Source organism: Magallana gigas, chromosome 2 (genome assembly GCF_963853765.1).
Source record: "Magallana gigas chromosome 2, xbMagGiga1.1, whole genome shotgun sequence".
Lineage (NCBI taxonomy): Eukaryota > Metazoa > Mollusca > Bivalvia > Ostreida > Ostreidae > Magallana > Magallana gigas.
Window position 1 is genome coordinate 41,637,054 of NC_088854.1, and position 21,772 is coordinate 41,658,825.

General features: G+C 33.4%; 1 protein-coding gene and 1 long non-coding RNA gene across 3 annotated transcripts; one reads left to right on the forward strand and one right to left on the reverse strand.

Moving 5' to 3' along the window:
- Nucleotides 1–797: 797 nt before the first annotated feature.
- LOC105333702 (uncharacterized) lies at nt 798–20,655 on the forward strand. 2 transcript variants are annotated; one of them, XM_011436798.4, is made up of 4 exons: nt 798–979; nt 14,401–14,543; nt 19,222–19,327; nt 19,655–20,655. In XM_011436798.4, the coding sequence occupies exons 1-4, from the start codon at nt 949–951 to the stop codon at nt 19,945–19,947; spliced, it is 573 nt and encodes a 190-aa protein (XP_011435100.3). In that variant the 5' UTR covers nt 798–948; the 3' UTR covers nt 19,948–20,655. The 2 variants fall into 2 exon arrangements, with proteins under 2 accessions (XP_011435100.3, XP_034300978.2); XM_034445087.2 differs by lacking the exon at nt 798–979 and adding an exon at nt 2,427–2,508.
- On the reverse strand, nt 4,252–7,327 carry LOC136273019 (uncharacterized). Its single transcript, XR_010711141.1, has 2 exons — nt 7,124–7,327; nt 4,252–5,361 (listed from the first exon to the last, which is right to left on the reverse strand). It is a non-coding gene; the product is annotated as an uncharacterized lncRNA (long non-coding RNA).
- Nucleotides 20,656–21,772: the final 1,117 nt, after the last annotated feature.

Sequence of the window (21,772 nt, forward strand, 5' to 3'; positions counted from 1 at the left end):
AAAGTATATTCATGTATGATGAAATATGTTTTGTGTTTAATTAAGATCGTACTCGTGAGACATAACATACAAACTATACGTGTGTGTGAAAATGTCGGGAATTTAAGACAGTTTATTTGCTTATACGCGTAAGGGTACATGTATGCATAAAGTTTAACGCTCGAGCATTAGTTCACGGTCTACGAAATCACTCAATAACTAAAATGCTTACTTTGTTGGTTCATGTGTATATGAAGACAGCCAAAAACTTCAGAAAAAGTACACCTACTTCAACAGAAGGCGGGGTTTTATGGGGGGTTTTCTGCAATGGTCGTAATAGCACTATGAACTACAAGTAAATTAATGTACGAATGAAAATAATTTACCGACAGGATTTACATCTCTCTCTGATCCTGTCTTGATTATTCATAAAAAATTGGTGAAAATGCGCACACTATATATCACTATTGTTCATCGGTACAGTTCATAAAAGACAATTTTGAAATAAATAGATTTTATTGAACGTTAGTTGAACATTAGAACAGTATTGAGTGACTGAATTATCTCTCTTTGCTCTCTTGCTATAGAAAGAACCGGGTTACAGGAATTACGTTTATAGAGTTCATCAGATTATTTATCGTAACACATGTATTTGTAATAATTGATATGCTCCTGAATTCGATGCCTATTTTCAAGACTTTTAAAAAAAGCTATTCCCATTTAATATGGGAATATGGCTGTTTTTCTAAAAATAAACTTTGAGACGGCCAAATAATTCCCGCTCTGTAGACTGGTTCTTGTTCTTGCATTGATACAAGAACCAGATAAATCACTCATGCGTAGCCCGGGTTGTAAGGTAAACAAACAGCACACCTTGAGTATGTCAGACGATAATTCACGTAAATAAAACTAAAGGATGGATTTATAACCACGGTTAGAGGAATGGATGCATTTCGATGATGGGTAGAAATGGGATGTGTTCAATCAAGGATTTTTCCAGGTAAAATTATTCTGAAGAATTAGGTGAATCTTACATAATGAATGTATTGCATTTGACGAGTACCTGTGAATTGGAAGTATTCTGAACAACTGTGAATTATTTCAGAAAGATAGAAATAAATACTTAATTTCTTAAAAGTATCCTTTTTTGTGAAAAGTCGATTGTATTTATTATTATGTAACGTTATAAATAATTGCGGGGATTGCAAATTAACATTCTTTATACAAAGATGATAGTTATTTTCTAGATCTTGGGGATTAAAAGGTATTTTGATGGTCAAGTTAACAAAATTCAGTGTTATACACGTACGAGAGCATATGATGAAGTTGAAAAAATTAAAAAAATCGTTGTTATGAAATTCATTCGATTTTATTAAAAAAAGAAAAGGTAGGCCAAAGAAGATGTATTTTTGTAGGTAAAACGATGTTGAAAACTCTTCAATTTTCAAGTTCTTAATTTGGCCCAAAACATATTTAACCTTTTCTTTTTGCATGCATGTGTTTGTGTGTGTGTGTGTGGGGGGGGGGGGGTATTTCAAGAAGTCAAGAATTAGTAAAGAAAATGTCAACAAGAGAGTCAAAGATTTTATTGAAAATATATTTTGGATTTGTTTGTATGACCTCAAGGGAAAAATTTGTGCCAAAATAGAGAATTTAGACAAGGGATTAAATCTCAGACCCATACCTGGTATATAATAGTACAGGTACTTTTTAAATGTACTAAAAGTATGCCTTTTCCATAAAGCCATTCAGACTGATATCTATTACGCAATCTAAATATTTTCTAATCTTTCACATTCAAGCCCAGCCCCTTACCCCACCCCAACACACACAAACTGATTTATTTGTCTTTAAATTGCCATAGATAAGATTACACCACAACCTATGTCGATTACAAAATCTCATCTTATACATTGGATTTTTAATGTCAATTTAGAGAGAGAGAAGAAGAGAGAGAGAGAGAGAGAGAGAGAGAATAAAACATTAAAGTTTATATTAATAATCCCTAGTTCAATTGTTGGAACAGTATAGATACTAGCTATAGTTAAATCAGGAAATATGTACTGATATTGACAATGTACACCAGTACATAATATGTGTTGACAATATATATACATGTAGATATCAATGATGTCATAAATGTATGGAATATTATGATTGCAGGGCTAGCTTTTATTTTATATCACATGTACACTGTTACTATATTGATCTATACATCATAAATTTATTTTTGGAATTTCCAGCCTCTTTCACTTTAACAAAAATCTTAATCCTTTAGCTCTCAATCTGCTTAAAATGTAGGCTTATACCGCATGTAAATATTATTTCACCTCTGTTATTTTTAGTTATCAACATGAATTTTAAAATAGTCCGTGTGTAATGTTTTTAAAAGATATTATATATTATGTGGGTCAGTTCTGTGTCAATGTAAATGATATAAAAGGTTTATAATTAGCCTTAAAATGTACAATTATGTATGTATTTATAATATAGGGTGTTCTGGCGATCATGAAAGCCATTGGATACCAGGTACCTAGAAACACACGTACATTGCAATATTAATTAACTCACCTGACGGTTGAAGATTTTTTTCATGTACCTTTTGCAAGATGAAGCCTAACCCACCCACAGATTATAAAGATTATAAATGTACAAGTGCATTTATGAGAATTAATTGCAGTACACTTTTTGCAGGTGTTAATTATACTGTATACATGTAGTACATGTATATCGGTCAAAGGATTAGACTTGAGTCTCTGAATAACAGATTGATCATACAAACGTCTACATGGACTACGTCCAGAATTATGTGTTACATGTACTCTCATAACAGTGAATCATTTTGAACTACAAATGTATTTGTTAAACTTATTATGTTGACAGTCCCATTCGTTGCCTAGCTGGTTTAATTAAAGTGTTTAGCCCATCACCAAGTGATTATGAACTCTACCAATATATTTAGAATATTCACTATAAAGGTTTAATTATCTTGAATAAAAGCTAGTTAACACACCCATTCCTGACATTTAAAATCCATGCTCTCAAAGAGATAGTAAAAAAAACCCTTCAAATTAAGATTAATTACAAATTCATAATGAAAAAAGAAATAATTTTGTTGATCGAGAGATTAAGCATAAATGTTATGTGCATTTAGAGGGCTTTTACGAATTGTTCCCTTTATGTCAAGGCATGTATTCCTTGTCTTAAAACCTTGCTGCCTTGAAATTTCAGGAAAGTTAAATTGCAAAATGCCTTGGTGGCTATGACACGAAGATTCTAATTTAGATAAAGCATTTCATGGATGATTAATCGAACAGAGAGTGGCATGTCACAGTGATTTTGTTCTTCAAACTAAGGCTCATGTTGTTGTAGCACTGTGAACATCTCGGTGTTTAATATTTTCATAACTAAAACATGGATAATTGATGAACTTTTTTTCTATCACTGTCAATTTTGCATGCTAACATTGTAGAGTTTGAAAAAAACCCATATTATCCATAAACGCAAATCTATATCTTTCATGTTATTTTTTGCAAATCATTGCAGATTTTAAATTACGTGTTATTCATGGGATTTATCAAAGGGAATCTTTTCCATAAAAGCTCATTCGTAAAAAAGTATATCATGTAGGCATTGCCTTTTAAGAGTGACTTTTTAAAAACATGTACCCCATAAAAGGTACATTAATTTGCACGATAATAAATTTCACTTTTCTTGGTGGGGGGGGGGGGGGGGGTCCAATAAAAAAAAATTGTTCCTGGTTTGATTTAATGTTCAGATGATGCAATAATTTATATGATATGTAACAGTTCAACTTTCTTACAGTAATTATTATATTGAACAAATGTGATTTAGGTGTTCACATGCTGAAAAATGGGCCCCTCATCCAAGCATACCCTGGATGTGATGGATGAGGGACATTCTTGGAGTACAGCCGGAGGCTGAGGAGTATCAATAGCATAATTCTTGACTAATTATATTCGGGCTCGCTCTTCAAAGAATTCAAACCATGTGACGTCAGTAGTATATATAGCACCGCCATGCATCTATCACTCATAATTTAAAGAAAATTTATTGTCAATTAGAAACTAGTGGCGGGCATGAATGTTTCACATGGGTTGGGAATGTTGATACTCCTCAGCCTCCGGCTGTACTCCAAGAATGTCCCTCATCCATCACATCCAGGGTATGCTTGGATGAGGGGCCCATTCTTTTCATACAGCCTTCGGCATATCGGAGTATCAATAGCATGTTCAAAGAATTGACAATAAATTAGATCAACCATTTATTCAAAAAACAATTTAAGACTGTGTCAACAACAACTACATTTGTAAAACAGCATTCATAAATGTTTTTGTGTTGTTATTACTTGCTGTAACATTACATGTATCTCTACAATAGAATTTTTTAAAATTCTTGGAAGAAGACCAGTCACCAGTTTTAAGTATATCCGTCAATGAGGCACCACTCCTTAATGCTGAAGAAGATGCAGCTGAACGAATAGAGTGTGCTTTGAAATAAGTGATATCTATTCCTGCACTTCCCATAACCTCTTTGATCCATCTTGCCACTGTACTAGTAGATACTTTATTGAAAGTCTTATATGACACTAAAAGTTGATCACACTTTCTCCTTTTCTTCGTTCTTTTGAGATATTCATGAAGTGTCGACACAACACATAATTTTTTATCACTATATTTTTGCAATGAAATAGAATAAGACCTTCCTGGTCTGGATGTTTTCAACAATGACGTAAAATAAAACACAACACTATCTGAATTTAAACACATATTCTTAATATTCATACACACTAATGTCTGAGCTCTAGCCGCCGTAGTCAATGCTAACAAGGTACACAGTTTCAATGTGAGAAATTTAATGTCCAAAGACTCCAAAGGAAACAAACTTTTCAAAAAGGTTAATACTTTAGACACATCCCATGTCAACTTGTATTTCGGTAAAGATGGTCTCAGGTTGAACAATCCTTTCATAAACTTAGTTAAAGATATAGAATTCTTACTCCATTTATCATCGTTCAGAGCTAAAGTTTGAGTCACTGCCACTTTATGAGTATTTATCGTGGAATATGATTTTCCATTTTTGAAGATACTAAACAAATATGACATTAGTTCTTTCTCAGTAATTTCATTTGCAGATCTATTCCGTTTATCACACCAAAATATGAAATTTTTCCAGGCAAGGTCATACTGCTTCCTTGTTGATTTTCTGCATGATGAGAGCAGGACGATTCTAATGTCTTTTGGAAACCCTCGGTTCTCCAATGTTTTCCAGATATAAGTGCTGCGGCTAGTAAGATTGTTTTGTTGAGGGGATGTTTCCGCTCTCTATCTGTCATTAAATCTGTGTGCCTTGGCAGCCTAACTGGAACAGAAATGAGCATTGAGAGAAGTAAAGGAAACCAAGATTGAGATTTCCAAACTGGAAACACTACAATAGCTTTATCGACCTTATCCTCAATTATTTTATTCAAAATTTTCCCCAATAGATGAAAAGGTGGAAATATATATGGATTTAGATTCTTCCATGTAAAGGAAAAAGCATCGATTTTCCATGCTTGTGGACAATATTTCCATGTAACAAACTTTTCAATTTTATGATTGGCAAATGATGCAAAAAGATCAACATCAGGAGAAAAATATTGTTTCAAAATTCTTTCATATATTTCTGGTTTCAATGACCATTCTGCTGAACTAGATGTTTCTCTTGAAAAATAATCTGCTAATTCATTTGATTTACCAGGCAAGTATTGACACGTCACCCAAATATTTCTTTTAAAACACCATTCCCAAATATTTCTTGCTAAATAATCCATATCTTGTGAAATCATTCCACCCATATTATTGACATAAGCAATGGCTGTTGTATTGTCACATTTCACTCCAATATGAACATTATGTTTCTCTTTAAAGAAGAATTTTAATGCTAAATATATTGCTAATAATTCGAGGTAATTAATGTGAAATTTCTCCTCCACTGATGACCAACTTTTGCTAAAATTCTTATCTCCAAATACAGCCCCCATGCCTTTAAGAGAGGCATCTGTCTCTATCCAGTAATCTACATGAGATAGTCTAATAAGTTTGCCATTCTTTAACTCAATATTTTCTATCCACCAGTTTAGATCAAGTCTACTTAAAGTAGATAAAGTTGCCTGACCTTCATAATCTTTGTCATTTTTATTTAATGCCTTAATTTTATCCCTTTCCAAAGATCTATAATAAAGTTGACCTGGGGAGATGGCATTACATGCATGAATAATTAATCCAATGAGAGTAGCTAAATCTCTTATTTTAATAAACCTTTCTTCCATTATTTTTCTTGCTACTTCTAATAATCTCTCAATTTTTTCCTTTGGTAAATATACCTTAAAACTTCTGGAGTCTATAATCAACCCAAAAAATTCAATAATTTGAGTGGGTTCTGACACAGATTTATCAAGATTCACTTGAAATCCCAAAGTATTCAATGTGTTCATAATAATCTGAGTATTCTTTCTACAATCATCTATATTTTTGTTCATTATTAATGAATCATCTAGGTAATATGTACATCTGATACCCATGGATCTAAAATAAGCATACACAGGCTTTAATATCTTTGTAAAAATTCTGGGTGCTGAAGACAATCCAAAAGGAAGTACGACAAAACAATAAAATCTTTCCTTCCATTGAAAACATAAATATTTTTGATATTCATTTGCAATAGGTACACTTAGATATGCATCTTTCAAATCCACACTACAAAAATGATCTCCTTTCTGAATGAGATTTAAAATTTGACCCAAATTTTCTTGTTTAAACTTCTCATATGTAACAAATTCATTTAAAGATCGTAAATTGATAACGGGTCTAAGCTTTCCATTTTTCTTTGGAACGACGAATATATTAGATAAAAAATGACTATCACAAAGGTCAATTTCTCTAATTGCCCCCTTTTTCCACAATTCAGTCACTTCTTCATCAACAAGAGATGTTTCGTATGTATCAAAAGCTATTTGAGAAGGTCTGTTTTTCTGATATGGTAATTCATTAAAGGAAATTTCATAACCTTGAATTGTCTTCAACACCCATTGATCATTGGTTATTTTCTTCCATTCATGAACGAAATTTTTTAGTCTCCCTACCTTAATCACATCTTTCTCTAAAATCTGTTCTTTCCTCTTCTGTCCACATTTCTCATCTCTCTGCCATATGCATTTCTTCCCCCTAAAAAAGGTCTGTTTGACCCTCTACCTCTACCATAATTATAATTGTAAGGGTAATTCTTTCTTCCTCTTGTGTTAGTATAAAAAGAGTTGTTCCTTGGCCTGTCTCTTTTGTATTTATCAAAGTCTGGCAATTCTTTGATCTTTTTCTGAATATCGCCCCCAAACAAAAGTTCTGATACGGGCTGAGATGTATTACATATGTCTTGGAATCTATTGGGTAAAACCCTTCTCATCAAAAATCGTCTCTTTTGAGAAATTTGGTAGATGGAATTACACAACACGATAATTGACTGTTTTAACAGATTTCTTATCTCTTTGAACTTCCCTTACCAAAGTAAAATTATTGCTGCAACAATGCCGCAATATTGCGGCTATATTGCAGCAACACATTTTTGTTACCAGAAACCAGATTTTGAGACTAGTGAAATGTTGCCGCTAGCTGCAACAACATCTGGTAACATTTTGGCAATACTGCTGGAGTGTTGCCGCTAGCGGCAATAACTTCTTGCAACATTCTGGCAATACTATTAGAGTTATTTCTGTAAAAAATTATATTAACATGCACCTAGAATATTGCCACTAGCTGCAACGACTTCTGGTAATGTTCTGGCTACACTCAGTATCATACTGCCAGAAATAATTTTCTGGTAACATCTACATGACATTGTATTTGATCATTTAAATCATGAACTAATTTATACATAATATATATGATTCGATCTGGCAATACTGCTAGGCATCATATATGATTTCTGCTTTAATTATAATTTAAGGATCGAGAAGCCGAGCAGTGGAGGGGGGGGGGGGGTTAAAAAATTGTCAATTATTTAGATATGATTTCAGTTATAACACCTCAAAATTTGCCAGAAGTTTACCACAAACTTTTCTTTTTCCTCTGATTTATTATGCTTACCGAGCTTGCAAAAGCTTTAGCAGAATTTAGACTTATAAAATTTTACACATTCAGGACATGTCTTAAACTGTCAATTATAACTGCATGAATTGCTTTTGTATACATATTTCCCCCCCCCCCCCCCCAAAAAAAAAATAATAATAAGTCGAAAAAATTTAATCTAATACCGAGCGCAGCGAGAGGCGGGCGAAGCCCGCCTCGCGAAGCGAGGATTAATGGTAACACGTATATATAAAAAAAAATCATTGAAAAATGAAAGTTGAATCAGGGGTACTAAGGCCAAAAAAAATTTCTTCCAGCCATGGGCGCCGCCATATTGGCAGCCATTTTGTTTTTAAAAAGTTAGTTCGATCATTGATTGATAAGTACTTATCGATGTTTGTTGCCCCTAAACTCGATTAAATAAGTTCAAGTGTTTCAATAGAAGGTAATTTGAATTAAAAGAAATTAAAAATGAAACCAGATAATTTTCAATAGTGCTTTAATCAAGAAACACGACATGTTCTATGTATGTCTTATCAAATTATCAGATGGAAAATAAAAACATTAAGGTCAAGAAACTGATCTTTTAGATACCGAAAAAAGTATTTAATTTTATTACAGCGGCATTCATATGAATTAAATTGATAAACAATGAAAGAAGAAATAAAAAATAGTTCGGAATAACGTTACACTCTTCGGCTATTTCCGAAGACAAAACTTGAACGTTTTACGTCTGAAATATGACGTCACAATGTAGACTTAGCACGCGACGTTTAGTTAAACTTTGGCTAATCATTTGAGTAGGCAACCAGGCAGATCCTACTGTGTGCGTTTCAAATAAATTTTATTCTACAAAAATCAAACTGCGCTGTGTTAAATCTGCGCTCGGTCCAACGGTCACACCGTTTACATATTAAATATTTTATGATTAAAGTCTTATTCTTAGAAAGTCTCAATTAAAAAAATCCAGTGATATTCCCTTCAATCGCATATAAATAACTGTTATGCATGGTTACGATGACTGTTTGAATCACACCCCCCCCCCCCCCCAAAAAAAAAAAAAAACTCATGTTTTACGTGAATACCGACCTGTCTGTTCTTTTGTAACGGTATATTCATTTTTATTAAGTTAAAATATCAGTCTACTAAGATTTGAGTATCCAAACTGCTCGATGCATGTTGAATATTAATAATTTTCGTATGCTGTTTGTTTGCACTTTTACTTTCGTTTCAATGTTAACAGTGGTTAAGTTACGCGCGCGCTGATTGGTCGATCAAATCGCTAGCCGCCAATTTTCACATTCGAAGCTGCCATGTTGTCTGCCATCGAGACTCCTGCAGGCTGCCATCACTGGAGATAGTGAAATGAATGAAATACGGGAATTATCTGTAAACAAGGTTAAAAAATACACTGTCAATGGAGTGCTTATCTGTAAAAAAAATCAACGGCTGAACTGAGGACGAATCTGAGTGAACGAATCGAGTGTTGACATGACATCCCCTGCACCACAGGAGTCGGCGATTTTATCAATTTGTTGTAAATAAATGAGAAACAAGCAAAATCCTACCAGTGAGCTTCGTGAGCGTAGCGAGCGAAGCTCACTGGTAGGATTTTTGCCTGTTTCTCATTTATTTTCCAGAAATTGATAAAATCGCCGACTCCTGTGCCTGCACCAACTGCATGAGCACGTTTTTGAAAAAGTAAGTTTAGCAATAAAAATATATTCATTGAATGGCAGTTTAAACATGTTTGTTATAAGAATATAAACCGAAAGACTGCGATCTATCATTATATCAATGGGTTTAACACTGTTTAAGAACAATGCGCGGATCTAGAATTTTATTGGGGGGGGGGGGGGGTTCGACGGTTATTTGAGTTTGCCAGGGGAAAGGGGTCCGAGGCATATTTTTGGTAATTTTATAAAGTAATTTTAAAAAATTTGAAGGGGGAGGGGGTCTGGACCTGACCCCCCTTGAAACTGCTTAAAATCTGAAAACAATTTCCAATGTGCTAATATGAAATCCATTTATCTTCCCAGTAGGTCTGCCCTGGGTTACACAGACCTGAAGAAAACCATGAAAAAAGCTGTCACCTTACTGATTTAATGAATGGTGGAACTGGCAACCAAAAAAGAATGATGACGTAATTTGTTTAAGATTATGGAGAGGAACATAAACACAACAGTGCTGAATTCCAATGTGGATATTGTTGTGAATTCCAATGTGGATATTGTTGTGAATTCCAATGTGGATATTGTTGTGATATTCTGATAGCTGTTTTTTGTGATTGTTTATGTGTGAAATCAGAATGCCCACGATGTTGTCAAAAAAAAGACATTTGGATTGCCTAGGACGAATGCCTTGATCAGTCGTAATACAGCAAGTGGTTGTGCAGGACTTGTGAACTATATGGTTTGAGCTTTGCTTACGGTCCATATCCGTCTGTGCGCGTTGTGTCAATCCGTCTGTGCGCGTTGTGTCAGCAATAAATTGTCACTGATTGACTGAGTACTTTTTGTCAAGTTTCATCAGGATTTGTTCATCATATTTGTGTTTATTGTATTTATGTGTTAAATTTAAAGATTATTAATTTTAACTGGTGTCCTTTATAAGCATGTTGAAATTCCAGTTTCAGGTCTCTAATATTATACATTATATTTTTAATTCAATACTTATTTTGTGCATGTTACATTAAAAAATATAATTTTTTTACTACTGTAATATTGTGTAATCACAAACTGTTTTTTATTTTTTATTTTTGAAAGTCCAAATTTAATGTAATGTAAAATGTTAGTCTTGTTGTAACCTTTTTGCATCTTTAAAAAAATAAAACTGTAATGGCAATTAAAGATTTTTTTTTTCATTTTGGTTGTAGATTAATATAATATACATGACTGCTTTACTGTATACATTTATTATTTATAGATATTGCATATATTGTACCATTGATGCCAGAGCACAGAAAATGCACTGAACCAATATTTCTGCAATGTCATTTTTCTTATGCAAATGTATTGCCAGAAATTTTTGCTGTAACACTTTTCTGGCAATATTGCTGCAATCTCAAGTATTGCCAGAAAGGTGTTGTCGCAACAATATGTTGCAGCAAAACTTTTGCGGCAACATCTTTCTGGCAATATTGCCGCAATCTCATTTGCATACGAAAAACGCTACTGCAGCAACATTGCCGCAATGTATTGCCAGAAAGGTGTTGTCGCAACAATATGTTGCAGCAAAACTTTTGCGGCAACATCTTTCTGGCAATATTGCCGCAATCTCATTTGCATACGAAAAACGCTACTGCAGCAACATTGCCGCAATGTATTGCCAGAAAAGTGTTGTCGCAACAATATGTTGCAGCAAAACTTTTGTGGCAACATCTTTCTGGCAATATTGCCGCAATCTCATTTGCATACGAAAAACGCTACTGCAGCAACATTGCCGCAATGTATTGCCAGAATGTTGCTGCAGTATTGCTGCAATAATGCCAGAATGTGTTGCCAGAAGGTCCATATTTTGGTAAGGGTTATCATTTGTCTTCATCATCTCAGCAATTCTGAGTATAGGTGTAATACCCGCAACAATGGTTTTTTGCACTGCTTGAAAACCAGAATCACGACTGGGCAAATTTTGGTAAAATGTTCCATATGTCTGTATTGACCCTAGGTGCTACTAAATTATTGCAATTAGCTGGCCTTGGATTATCTTCAATAATTTTTGATGTCTCACCCTCTTTAATACACAAAGTATTGACCATTTCTGCCAGTTTAGAATCAATATCTTTCCCTTTCTTATCTGAACTAAACCAATCTGGTATTGCCCAATCACTTAATTCTATGTCTTTCTCTGATTCATTATCAGCAAAGAAATCAAACTCGTTTTGATTTTCATTCTCACTAGAGATGCTCTCGTGTTCTATCGACTGATTTGTACTTGCACTATCTTGTTGCAAATTGTAAATACAACCAATTAAATCATTTATGCCCATGAGTTCCTTAAACTTATCTATCTCATCTTGACCCATGTTTACTAGTGCATTGGTAATATCTTTACCAGATAACTTATCATCTTTCTTCGTTTTCTTTGTCTTATTTTTATTGCCATTTGCTTTCTTTCGTTTTGTACCTTTAGAACTCGCTACCGGCCTCGCCGGTGCACATTCACTCTGGTCATTACCATTATTGTTTAAGTCTTTGCTCACAGAACCTGTGGCAGAATTAGCTCTAGTAACTGCTTTAACTTCGTTCAATTTTTTAGCAAGTCGTTTTTCTGCTTCTCGAATAGCATCGCTATCGAAACCCTCAAACGAATCATTATCAGAGTCTGCCATTATAGAGAGGACCTCGTCCCCAGATTCGATACAAGATGACATGTAAAAATGTCAACAAAGAAATTCACACGTGAACCACGTGTGTATAAGAAATATACACCAGCGTAAATTTCAAGCAGTTAAGTCATTAAAAACGAACAAACACGTGAACCACGTGTTAACAAAGACAACGTCTCAGTTTTAATATGATAACAAACCGAAAGCTAAGCTGAGCCCGCACGAAGTGCGCCAAGAAAAAATTTGAGTGATAGATGCATGGCGGTGCTATATATACTACTGACGTCACATGGTTTGAATTCTTTGAAGAGCGAGCCCGAATATAATTAGTCAAGAATTATGCTATTGATACTCCGATATGCCGAAGGCTGTATGAAAAGAATGTCAAAGAATCACTTAATAGTATTATGCAGAGTTTTGCCCAATATGAACAAGATAATGGTGTATTTTCGAATTTTGTAGTGACCTTGATAGCATGAAGCCTTGCATTAACCTTGACCTTAACTTTTTTTACAGGAATGTTTGAAAGAATTTTAACGAAACATGGCTTAATGCCAATTTAAGCTATCTTTATTAATATCAATACATTGTATTTAAAAAATCTTTAATATAGATAAAAAGTTGTAAAAATCTTTTAATGTTTAACTTGGGGAAAAAATTGACCTTGACCTTTTAACTATGACTTCGAATTAAGATGATTTAGTTTAATTAGTGAGGGTCATTGTTATACTTTATTAATTAATCATGATAAGATTATATAGTCAGTCAATGTTATGCCATTCAAATTTATTTTCATATAAATCAATTCGGTATTAGTATGAGGTATACGAGGGTTGTTCGGAAATTATTGAGACATTTATTCTTATTTCCTTGGGGAAAAAGATAAAAACTTGAAATTTCACCAAAACGTACACCAGGATAGAGTTTATCATTGTTAAATATTTATTGTCCATAGCATGATTAGATCATTCCTGGTAAGCTGACCAAATTGCCATCGCCCAGTGACCCGGGGCAACCGCAAACTTACCGCGACGTCATTTTGACGCTTCTTATTGATCCTATGTTTTAAAAACCTAACAAACAAAGGGAAATTAGAATTAATTCTTCATTTCTCATCTTTTGTTTACATTTCAAGGTGTCAACATTCGCATATTCCCTCCATTCTTGATTATTGTGAGAAAAATATTTCTAACTGAAAGTCAAATTACTGTGAAATGTCTCCTACAGTGATTATGTGTACATATTTTAGAACTGTTTACATCAGTTAGTGTATAAAAAGTACTTGATATTTAGTCACTTTGTCTGAATTCTAGCTCAACAATTAGTGAAAAAAGACAATAAACTGAAGTTCTTTATCCCTTGCCATCGTATAGTTTTTGTTAAAGCAATTGGGTGGCATTAAAAGGTCTTTTTCCGAAAATTCCATCAATTTGATGTATATTCGCTGCGCCGCCTTGACGTCAAATTTCTATATACTGTCGTTTTCAAATTCCTATTGCTTGGTAAATATATCTGTACCATATCCGTATTTCAACTCAAACACTCGTGAAACATGATCAAACGTTAGTCATAATAAATAGCAAAATGAACATATAAAATCTGATTTCTTTTAGTATAAGCTGTAAGTTTGCGGACACTTAGATAGACGATGTTTTAGTTTTCTTATTCTCCGAGTTTATGCTTGCGCCGGGTACCCTGACCACCGATTTGTTAACCTACCGTTGTAAACAAAATATTAAACATTTTTTAAATTTTACTTTCTTTAATTATTTGTTGAGGTTTCTCCAATGTTCATGCCAATTTTCACCATAATTCAATATCACTTAGAAATGGACATATCCATGTGGTCTCAATAATTTCGGAACAACCCTTGTAGTTTTAATGTTATCTACTTCAACACAGCTTGTACATACAGGTACTGAAACATTGGGATATTTTGATATGCTGATTTTATGTAAATTTATCCTTCAGATGTTTACAAAGATAAGGAGCCACAAGCACAAAGCAATAATCCAAACATCTTGAGAGGGGATGTGGCACTGAAGGTGGAGGCCCGGATTAAACGAGAAAAATCCTTACATGATAAAATGCTCAGCAAAACTTACGCAGCAGAGGTAACTAGAATGCAACTGTCATATTAACTCAGTATTCATTCCTCAATAGATATTGCATCTATATTTTGCTGCTCTTGCAACACTGGTATTCTGATCAAAGTACAGAAGTATCAAAACTGTTAATATGTTGATAATGCTTGTACTTTATATACTGATGGTGATAAGATAAGATGTGCAGTTATGTACATGAAGTTAAATTCTGGGTATTATTTTACACGTAGAGAGAGAGAGAGAGAGAGAGAGAGAGAGAGAGAGAGAGAGAGAGAGCGAGTGAGAGAGAGAGAGAGAGAGAGAGAGAGAGAGAGAGAGAGAGAGAGAGAGAGAGAGCGAGTGAGAGAGAGAGAGAGAGAGAGAGAGAGAGAGAGAGAGAGAGAGAGGGGGGGTGTTCATTATAGTACCGGTATATAGAGAGAGGGGGAAGGGGAGGGAGGGAGAGCTCTTAATTGAAATACAATGTGTACACGTATCAACGTTTACTTAATCCATTTTGTTTGAATATCTTTGCTTATATAGCAAACACAAAAATAATGGTGATGTTTTATGTTTTTATTTGAAGTGTGTGGGAAGTGGGTTTCAAAATTGACTTTTTATTGAGTTAACTTTTGTTAACATTAATACATGCATTAAAAGCCCAAGACTGTTACATTATGTCTGATTTAATATCAATATTTTATGACATGCCACCAAGCTGATACAACTCTGTTGCAGAAGGCTTTCTTTTTTAATGATTTCAAAAAGATTATGGTCCAATTTGATGGTGCCATTACTATGCTTTAAAATATGGAGGCCAGGGTTTGAAGCCTCTTGGGAAGAATATTTCTGTGGATTTATAGAAAAAGATTGAATGAAGGTGCTACATTAGTGAGGGATTTGTTCAATTGTGCAAAATTCCACTTGTTTAAATGAATAGGTTATCCCAGGAGATGGAAAAACTGGTTTCTGTTTCTGTTATAAAAGTTATAAACCCAGCAGTGGTTGGTATTGAACAGTTAATGCAATTTTTGAAAATCTTATTTTTGGCAGTCATTGATCATGCATTTAAATTTCATTTTACAATGAATATTAAAGCTAAATCCATTTTAATGGATTTAAACTAGTTGGGCCGGAATAGTTGACATTTTTGAAATAAGAATTTTGTAGTAATTAAATGAACTTGAATAAATTGGACAGTTTTAGAATTAACCATAATTATGTGAGCAAAAAGTATTCTATAATAAAAATCATAAATTTAAAAAGAAATTTACCCCATGCAGAGTTTAGTAATGCATTGGATATATCAAGTACTGGGACAGATCCAAATTGTTTGTGTATATTTTCTGATCTAGCTAGAAAACTACTAAGTGACATGAAATGTTACAAGAATTTGTGTGTGTGTTGAATGGATTTATTGGCAGAGTAAGGACAGGGTACATTGTAACAGGGTAATTTTATGGCACTGTGTGGGCATTTATATTACTCTCCAAGGGCCGAAAACTATCAAAATTGTTTGTAAATGATCAATTTTGTGGAGATCTGTTGAGAATAGATTTGTACAAATATTGTTGACCTTAATGGAAAGGCAACAAACTTAGAATATCGGGGTACTTTTATTTAACATGTCATAACTGGTTAACTTCTTAACAACTAAACAAATGCCGATAAATGAATATTAGTATATTATTTATACCTGTATAATGAGAATGCAAAAACATAATGAAGATTAAGAAGTAGCTTATTAAGTGTGTGTTTTTTCCTTAATTATATCAATAAATTGTATTCACATTTCAACCGTATTATGGGTGAAGTAATTAATCTTTCTAACAAATAAAGAAAATTGAAATCTAGATCGAAATTAAAGTAAGCAGTATGTTCTGGTGCTTGAGTAAAAACAAAAACACGGGTATTTTCTGTTAAACTTTTAAATATAGCTGTGAACAAACATAATTTGATTTTTTTTATCTATGAATAACAAGTTTTAAATGATTCATGTGAATATATATATACCCATTGCAATTAACCCATATAGCATGTTATGCATAACAAAGGAAACATAGTTACAACCAAGACACTGTACATTATAGATATACATGTATAAAATGGTATCACTGAAAAATATATTTGGGAGTTCAATTCCTTCAGAAGCTAGAATTTTTTATTTAAAAAAAAAATTAATGTTCCTATGAGTTGAAATAATGATATACAGTACTAATGATTTAAACATTACCTGAAAATTTGCATGGGGTATTATACAAATCTGCTTCATTTTGCAATAACTTGTCCAATCCTTCTATCTTTTTGTTATTGTATACCATTTACAGTTACTGTATTAATTCAGATGCAGGATATAAAATCTAATCCAGAGGACTTCCATTACATTTGGAAACCCTAAACAAATTTACACATTATATCACAACCTTAATGCATTCCAACAAATTTGAAGGACAATTATGTCAGAGAAATCACAATTGAAAGCTTTTGCATAACCAAGTTTGTAATTACCTTGCTTTGAGTATTATATTATATGTCAAGGCCATATTTGCCAAATAGCATTTCATAGTTTTTCAAACTTCAAACCAATTTGGACTTGATAGAAATATTAAAGGCATTAGCCCATGTTATACTATATGTTATGAATGATTTATGTTATGTTATGAATGTCAAGGTCAGTTTGACCATTCAAAGATTTTTCAAAATCATCACTGATTATTTTGTAAAGCAAATGTAATATATTGTCCTCTAGGACATTTAAAATTGTTTTTTATGAGTCTCATGCTGTAAGCATTTCACATTTCTATATAATTATGAAGGTCAAGGTCACTAAAAATACTTGAAGTAAATACTAGACTTCTCATGTACATTTTCATCAAGTGCATAAATATATAGAAAATGTTTTATTATGAGAAGAAATGGTTACATTCATTTTAAATCAAGTTCAGAAGTTAGTCAGACAAATAACAATGTCCTTGTCAATGAGAACATGGCCTGTACAGTGATAAATTCAATCTCCAGCCAACTGATTTCTGAGTTTGCTTGAGTTCCTACAGACAGCAATTAAAGTGTTGGGTGCCAGCCAGGGAAGAAAGCTAGGTATTGACAAAAGGTTTATGTCTCACCTTCAGGAGAAATTAACATCTGGTAATTAAATGACCAGAGTTATAAAGTACACAGAAGACTGAAACAGGTGAATGCATCATGAAGCCTTGGTATAAAAGTCAATCAATAATTAGCAGATATCAGGCTGGGGGGGGGGGGGGTGATTGATTGGGGTAAGGAAGTCACGATAAGGGGGTAGGGTATCAAGAGTTTGATTCCAAGAAAGGTTGTCTGGTGTATATACTCTTGTGGGAGCTAGAAAAAATTACAGTCCTGAATTTTTTGTTGCTGTTGATTTTCCAATCAAGTTCCTTTTTGTGATAAAATCAATTAACATGCATGCTGAAATTTAATCTTGTGAATAAAACTGTTTGCATGAAGTATGTGGAACATTGAATGTTTGATTAAATCTAAAACAACATACAAAGAATGAATGATTTACTATATAGCTGTTCGGTTGTTCTCTGACTAAACACAAATTTGACAATTCATTTGTACAAACACAATGGTGTACGTAGTCTGTCAGATTGAGCATGTAGACAATATATATTATATATACTATACACTTGTATTATTTCATCAATAGCAGTTACTATAGGACACATTTAAAAGCTTTATAATTTTGTCTTCGAATTTGTCATAAATTTTGGATTATCAGCACTCTAATATTTCTGTCACACATATAAAAGTATCACAATTCGGTGATCTGCAGTTGGCCAGGACAGATATAGGTTACATGCATAAAGGATTTTAAAATGTAGGGTACAGATAAAGACTGTGAGGTAGTGGCCTACTCTTCAGATTTTCCAATAAGACATGAAGGTTTCCATCCAATAAGAGGGTACAGGTTATACTGTAAGGATCACTAAATCATTGTATGCAAGGATTAAAGGTTTCTTCCTCCTTGAAACACTGATTTGTAAATCTTGTGTGTTATCTCCCCTTGGATTAGATTGACAAGCAGCAAACAGTACGCTTATTGAAATGCTATTTGATCTTTGAGATTTTTGTTCACTTGAGAACGGATCAATTCAGATCTTGGCTGTTAGAAAATAGGATTTGTCTTGCATGAATGTTTGCAGCTATAACTGCTATTATGTCTTGTAATTGATGGTTAATTTCCCGTCAAGTATATTTACCGTTTTTTATCGGACGATTAGACGATAGACTGGTACCTTGAAAGATAATGGGTTAAAAATAGCATAATCTGAAGATTTTTTTAAATGAGAAAAAAAATCTGTAGTGTCTTTTTAAATTCAGTTTGAGGTTTTGGTTTGTTCAGTTATCAAGAATATTAATCATATCTTCTTTCAAATTTATTTATACTTGCTGATTCAATAAAAAAAAAGAATCCATTAACAAAATTTTTCTTTTCTTTCCTGCTCGTGTTCAAAATTTTATATTAACATCATGGTTTCAGTAGATATAGATTTTTGGTCCAAGTTCAAGATCAAATTTCAACGGTAAAAAAAATGATAGATGCAAATGCCTGTGTTGCATGTGTATAGTACCCAGTGGCAGTATTATTCCATAGATACTGTCTCCTGGCATAACCTGGTACATGTATTTTACACCATACTCACAACAGTTACTATAAATTTTCCAGGAGATTTCTGGAAGAATAATGGAGGAGCGAGAGCGACTGTCTCTGGGAACCAGATCTAGGGCAACCTCGGGAACCAGTTCACCGGTCCCTAGCAACAGCACCCGAAGTAAGGCTCAGGTGACCCCTGTCACATAAATCAATGTAATTGTGTAACGCGCTTACTGGCGGAACATTCTTAAGGGCCAAATATTGCGACGGAAGCTATTCTACCCAGGTTTTTTGTAGATTGATTTTTTCCCCCATTACTGCCTGTAGATGTCGTTGCAGCATTCAATCAGAGAAGAAGCCATGCATTAATTGTTAAGATTCTTCTAGAATTCTTTCTAGATTCTTCAGCAGTCTAGTCTTGACTAGTTTATAACTTGTTGTTACAGACTAAAGAAACATTTTTAGAAAGACAATGTTCCAAACAATATTGTTGGTTTTTTTTCAGAACAAGTTCATTTTAAGACTGATGGCAGTGGGGATGTTCCAAAGTCCAAAAAAGGAGGCAAAGTGAAAAGTTCCGCAAACAGTGTTAGTAGTGACGAGAAACAAATCTCTGTTACCATAGCAGGAATAAATAACATCCAATCAAATGACACCTCACAAACAGAACAGCCAATCACAGACCAAGGCTCAAAGGACTCAAATGGATTTATACCGAAAAAGGAGTTGACTGTCATCGAAGAGAGAACAAGTAGTCGAGCTAGTGGTCTGAGTGGTTCAGAATCAAAAAGAGGCTGAGAGCATTGTGGGAAATCTTCAACCTTCCTGTCTGTTTTATTCTACTGAACTTAACTCCCAACATTTGATATTACGAATATGAATTCCTAAACAGTCTAGTCCTTATAACATTGTTACTCACTTTCTGTTTGTCCAAAGAATCTGTGATGTACCGTAGTCATAATTATTACGTACTTTGATGTTCTTTTATTATGGAGCTCATGATGTAGCAGATCTATTGAACTAAATTATATGTTGCAAAATACAATATGATACTCGTAGTAATTGGATATCTATAGCTGTAAATAGATACTTTAATATATACACATGTATACAAAATGAGCTACTTAGACTAATACATGGGTCATTCCTTTCTAAAGCCAGCATTATAAAGTATTCTCATGGTTTTGATATATTAATTATAGGCCTCATGTGTAGCATTACAGTATTAGTTAATATGTACCAGTATATTAAATGGCATTACTTGCTGCAGTAATTATTATGTATATGTATTTGGAGACAAATTAATACCTATAGTATTTTTATTTTGAAATAAACACCATGGGATCCTAATCATAATCTAAAACAGTAGCCAAATACCTGTTAATTAGATAGAAAATTATCTGTTTTATTAATCCTAACAATTTTATCAAATGTAACAATTTGAAATATTTGCACATTGTCATGTTTATGTAATATAAATTAATACAACATTATGAGCCTTTCAGAGTCCTTTGTTATTTATATATCTCTTTATTTAAGATATTTATACATTGTACATACCGGTACTACAGTAAAACCTCTCTAAAACAGCCACCTATCTTAATTACTATACTAAATGTCCAAATTTGATGAGTTTGCAATTTTGATAGGTTTGATCTTAATTAAATTACACAAACATTTGATTGCCATCTGTTTGTTTCGAAGTATGCATAACATGCTATAGTAGCTATAATATTTTATAATGATGACCTCCTGTCTTTCTCATCCAGCTGCATGTTGAATATTTTTTTGGTCATCATGGCCAGTTTTGTGACTTGCTATAGTTTAATTAAGTGTGTGCATGCTATGTTCTGCAAATTAATCTATATACTGATGGTACTTGAATATGCATTACAAAACACCCTTGGTCTATATTTATGTGAACATTTGATATTCATGCAGGTACAGTGGGTTTATTGTCTCGTTTATGTAATTGATATGGAGTCATTGATTATTTTATATCGTAATATACCAAGTAATATGTCACCTCCATCTTTGCCATAGGTATTCGATTTTTAAAAAAAATCAATGTTCAGAGGATAGAAAGCAACATTTCCAAGGATTTTTGGGTAGCATGCATGCAATTTCATCTATTTAATTTGAAACGATTTAGTAAACTGGTACGTACTGTAATAATTATAGTTTGATGCTCAAGTTTTCCTATTTCATCAAGTTAATCAAGCTTGATTTTCAAGAGAATTTGAGAAATTTGAATCATTTCATTATGAGGATCCTGCCGCCAATTTACGTCGATTAATTTCTCAAAAGTCCCCATTGTTTGGTTATCGCGAAATGTGTATGTCTATGTCTATTAATGGATGATTAGGAAATTGAGCCTTCTTATAAAAAAAAAACTTCTCTTATGGACACAATTGTTGTACCATAATCACATAAAGTGAGGTCTCTGGGCCGGAACAGGAAATGTTCAATAGATCTGCAGAACTCGACTCCCAATGAAATAACCCATTACCACTTCGCATCGGGTTTCTTTTGTGTACAATGACTCGCACAATAGAATTGTGTACCTCTCTTCCGTCAAAATAAAAAAATTAATCTCCTAAGATGACAAACATTTATTCTTGTA

Bases quoted from the DNA above. Each gene is read 5' to 3' on its own strand.
- LOC105333702 (XM_034445087.2), top strand. From the start codon at position 2,442: ATGTACAATTATGTATGTATTTATAATATAGGGTGTTCTGGCGATCAT. The intron at 2,509-14,400 runs GTACCTAGAAAC...TTTATCCTTCAG, and splicing joins TGAAAGCCATTGGATACCAG to ATGTTTACAAAGATAAGGAG. The intron at 14,544-19,221 runs GTAACTAGAATG...TAAATTTTCCAG, and splicing joins GCAAAACTTACGCAGCAGAG to GAGATTTCTGGAAGAATAAT.